Source organism: Rutidosis leptorrhynchoides, chromosome 2 (genome assembly GCF_046630445.1).
Source record: "Rutidosis leptorrhynchoides isolate AG116_Rl617_1_P2 chromosome 2, CSIRO_AGI_Rlap_v1, whole genome shotgun sequence".
Classification (NCBI taxonomy): Eukaryota; Viridiplantae; Streptophyta; class Magnoliopsida; order Asterales; family Asteraceae; genus Rutidosis; species Rutidosis leptorrhynchoides.
Window position 1 is genome coordinate 113,830,415 of NC_092334.1, and position 4,141 is coordinate 113,834,555.

General features: G+C 38.3%; 1 protein-coding gene across 4 annotated transcripts; it reads left to right on the plus strand.

Moving 5' to 3' along the window:
• The first annotated feature begins 322 nt into the window (after positions 1 to 322).
• On the plus strand, positions 323 to 3,542 carry LOC139894379 (uncharacterized). Of its 4 annotated transcripts, XR_011774958.1 has the most exons (3): positions 323 to 2,903; positions 2,985 to 3,357; positions 3,503 to 3,536. XR_011774958.1 is itself a non-coding variant. In XM_071877632.1 (2 exons), the coding sequence occupies exons 1-2, from the start codon at positions 374 to 376 to the stop codon at positions 3,296 to 3,298; spliced, it is 2,844 nt and encodes a 947-aa protein (XP_071733733.1). In that variant the 5' UTR covers positions 323 to 373; the 3' UTR covers positions 3,299 to 3,542. The 4 variants fall into 4 exon arrangements, 3 of the variants coding, with proteins under 3 accessions (XP_071733733.1, XP_071733734.1, XP_071733735.1); XM_071877632.1 differs by having other exon boundaries at positions 2,985 to 3,542; XM_071877633.1 differs by lacking the exon at positions 3,503 to 3,536 and having other exon boundaries at positions 3,016 to 3,190.
• Positions 3,543 to 4,141: the final 599 nt, after the last annotated feature.

Sequence of the window (4,141 nt, forward strand, 5' to 3'; positions counted from 1 at the left end):
AATAATTTGAAAACCGAAACCCCGGCGCGAAGCGAGGGTTCAACAACTCATTAAATCCATTTATCAGATATCTTTGTGAAATGAGATATTTATTCCGTATATATTTTGATTTTTTTATTCCAAATTTGATTTGATGTAAGAGATAGTAATTGGAGAGCAGTTATGTGGATGTGAAGCCCAAAGGAGGGGTTAGAAATTTGGGTGAAAACAACTTCTTATTCAGTTGATTTGACTGATGTCATTGACTTCCAAAAGCAGAAGCTAGTTTGTGTGTATATATGCATATATGTACTCCCAGGACCAATAATAAGAATATATTACTGTATCATTGTATATATCATCCTCAATTTTTTGATAAATAAACAAATTAACAATGTATCCGATTTCCACCATGCATATTTTCAGTCTTCTTACGATGCTCGTTTTCATATTATCAAAATCAGGTGCTAATCATTTTAACAAATCATTAGAAGGAGAAGCTTTGGTAGCTACTCATTGGTGGGAAGATAAACTTGTTGGTACAGATCATTGTACTTGGTATGGAATCACTTGCAACAAAGCAGGAAGTGTTAAAGAGATATATGTTGACTATATGGGCAGTAATAAAGGTGTGAGAGACTTGGGAAGCCTACACTTTGCTTCATTACCGAACCTTCAAGTCCTTGAAATTGTAGACATTGGATTTGAAGGAAGTATTCCAGACCAGATTGGTTTGCTATCAAAGCTGGTTGAACTTTCACTTCGTGGGAATTGGCTCACAGGTAAAATACCAGCAGGTTTACTCGCCAATCTTACCCAATTAACACACCTTGATCTTAGTTTGAACAACTTTATGGGTTCAATCCCACCATCACTCACGAATCTTACCCAATTAAGATACCTTTATCTTAGTCGGAACAACTTTACTGGTCCAATCCCACCATCACTTACCAATCTTACCCAATTAACAGTCATTGATCTTAGTCAGAACAAGTTTACAGGTCCAATCCCAACATCGCTCACCAATCTTACCCAATTAACTGACCTTGATCTTAGTCAGAACAAGTTTACAGGTCCAATCCCGTCATCAATCACCAATCTTACCCAATTAACATTCCTTCATCTTAGTCAGAACAAGTTTACAGGTCCAATCCCGTCATCACTCACCAATCTTACCCAATTAACACACCTTCTTCTTAGTCAGAACAAGTTTACAGGTCCAATCCCATCATCACTTACCGATCTTACCCAATTAACATACCTTGATCTTAGTCGGAACAAGTTTACAGGTCCAATCCCACCATCACTTACCGATCTTACCCAATTAACAGACCTTGATCTTAGTCGGAATAAGTTTACAGGTCCAATCCCACCATCACTCACCAATCTTACCCAATTAACATACCTTGATCTTAGTAAGAACAATCTTACAGGTCCAATTCCACCATCACTCACCAATCTTACACAATTACAATACCTTAATCTTAGTCGGAACAACTTTACTGGTCCAATCCCACCATCCTTTGGCTCCATGACCAATCTTACGTCCCTCGACTTGAGCACAAATCAACTAAGTGCATCCATCCCAAAAGAACTAAGTCACTTGCAACATCTTTATTTGTTGGACCTGAGTGATTACAATCTTGATGGTCCCATTCCCTCAAGCTTTGGTAATCTAACCCAACTTAAGTTTTTAAACCTTAGCATAAATCACATTAGTGACTCCATTCCTCTAGAGTTAGCTAATTTAAAGATGTTAGAAAATTTCGACCTTCATCGTAATAGTCTTGTGGGTCCCGTTCCACCCGCATTCAGGGAGTTGTTAAGTCTTGGATATCTTGATTTTTCGTCAAACAAGTTGTCTGAAAATGTATTAACGTTTCAGTATCCTTGTTATCTATCTCATCTAGACCTCTCTATGAATCGTATAACTGGAACATTAACAAGACAGCTAGATGAGTGCTTTTCTATAGAGTTCTTGGACATTAGCAGTAATGGTGTATCTGGAGACATACCTTTGTTACACATTGAACATTTGACCCACATAAATCTGTCTCACAATCATCTCACCGGAGTAGTTCCTTCTTATCTAACATCCCCATGGATTGGCCAAAATATAGAGGTTGACTTATCGTTCAATGACTTAAGTGGACTATCATACAATAACTTCAGCCGGCAATTTACCCGCAACGAAAGTCACAATATTCATTTGGTTATTATTCTTCCTATTACTATTATCATTGGGTTCTGTTTCTTAGTGGCCTGTTATGCGTGCTACCGTCATCAGAGTAAGGCTAAAACAAACACAGTTCATCCAGAAATAGAAAAACATGGAAACATGTGCTCGATATTGAATTACGATGGAACAATTGCATATGAAGACTTCATCACAGCTACACAGGATTTTGACCTCAAATATTGTATCGGAACTGGTGGCTACGGTAGTGTTTACGAAGCAAAACTACCGAGTGGTAAGACTTTTGCTTTGAAAAAACTCCATCGGTTTGAAGCTAAGCAACCTGCACTCGACCAGAGTTTCAAGAACGAGATCGAATTGTTAACCAACCTAAGGCACAAAAACATTGTAAGGCTCTATGGTTTTTGTTTGCATAACAAATGCAACTTCCTTGTATACGAGTACATGGAAAAGGGGAGCCTTTTTTATGCATTGAATTGTAGTGAACTAGCCATTGAGTTAGATTGGATGAAGAGGGTGAACATTATCAAAGACGTGGCTCACGCTTTGGCATACATGCATCATGACTGCAACCCACCGATTGTTCACAGAGACATATCGAGCAACAACGTTCTTCTGAACTCAAAAATGGAAGGATTTGTTGCCGATTTTGGAGAAGCCAGATTGCTTGACCCTGATTCCTCCAACCAAACCGTGATTGCAGGAACCTTAGGATACATTGCTCCAGGTATATAATATTTAGTTTTACATATATTTATTAGTTGTTGAAACTTTGGTAACAAATTAATAGTTTGGTTTGGTGATACAGAACTTGCGTATACCATGATTGTGACCAAAAGATGTGACGTGTATAGTTTTGGAGTGGTAACACTCGAGACGATTTTTGGAAAGCATCCTGGAGATGTTCTGTCAACACTAAACAGTTCTGCCGGTGATGATTTATTATTGCAAGATTTACTCGATTCGCGACTGTCTCTTCCAACTGACCGCTTGATTCAAATGGAGATTGCTCGCGTTTATCAGGTTGCACGGGCCTGCATTCAAACAGATCCCAAATACCGGCCCACAATGAAAAGCATTTCACAGGAATTATCACGAGCGATCATTCGTTCGGGCTACTAATCTCCAGCTTCAAGATATGTATCTGCATATTGTTCTTCACAGTTTTATTGGGTAACAATGTATGTGTTGTATGAAATGATCCCACTAATATATATAATCAATGGCCTCAATAATATTCTTTATTACTTATAAATAATAATTATAATGTATGATTAACATGTTCTACATACTGAAAAGAATGTTCAACGATTGTATCCGGTACAGTACCACTACGATTCACCATCTGATTGGAACTATTTGGAAAAAGGGCGTAAATCTGTCCTTGACCCGGGTCTTTCGTCTGGGTCTGACCCGGTCAAGACTTCGCGTTGACCGTATTGATATTTCTGGTGCGGAAAGCTACTCCTACCGCCGGCCGGATAACTCGGTGAGGATTCTTCGTATTGCTGCCGGAATGTTTATACATGTAACCGGAGTTAGGTCCTGAAGAGTAGCTGTTGTTACTCATTTTTTAGCCTGAATATATTGAGCAAGATGTATAGTTTCGTTTTGAAATTGGGGGTACGTGTTCGTATTAATCAACTGATCATTAACAACTAGATGGAGGATTTTGGTAGAATCATTTTTATAGTTTCTGATTATCAGGACCAAATGGCAAGAAGACCCATTAATACAGCCCCAAGGAACAATGCAATATAAGAAACCACTTAAAGCCTTGCATAGCATCTCATTTCCTTGCTTAATACATTAGCAGCAATTAGATCAACTAAACCCATATAAACCAAAAAACCCTGCATATATGGAATCAAGTATTCCTTCAGTTAACAGAGCTCTTGGGCTATTAGAGTTGTAAAATGAGCTTATAATCATGCCTATAACAACTCCTAAAAGAGTTGTAACAGG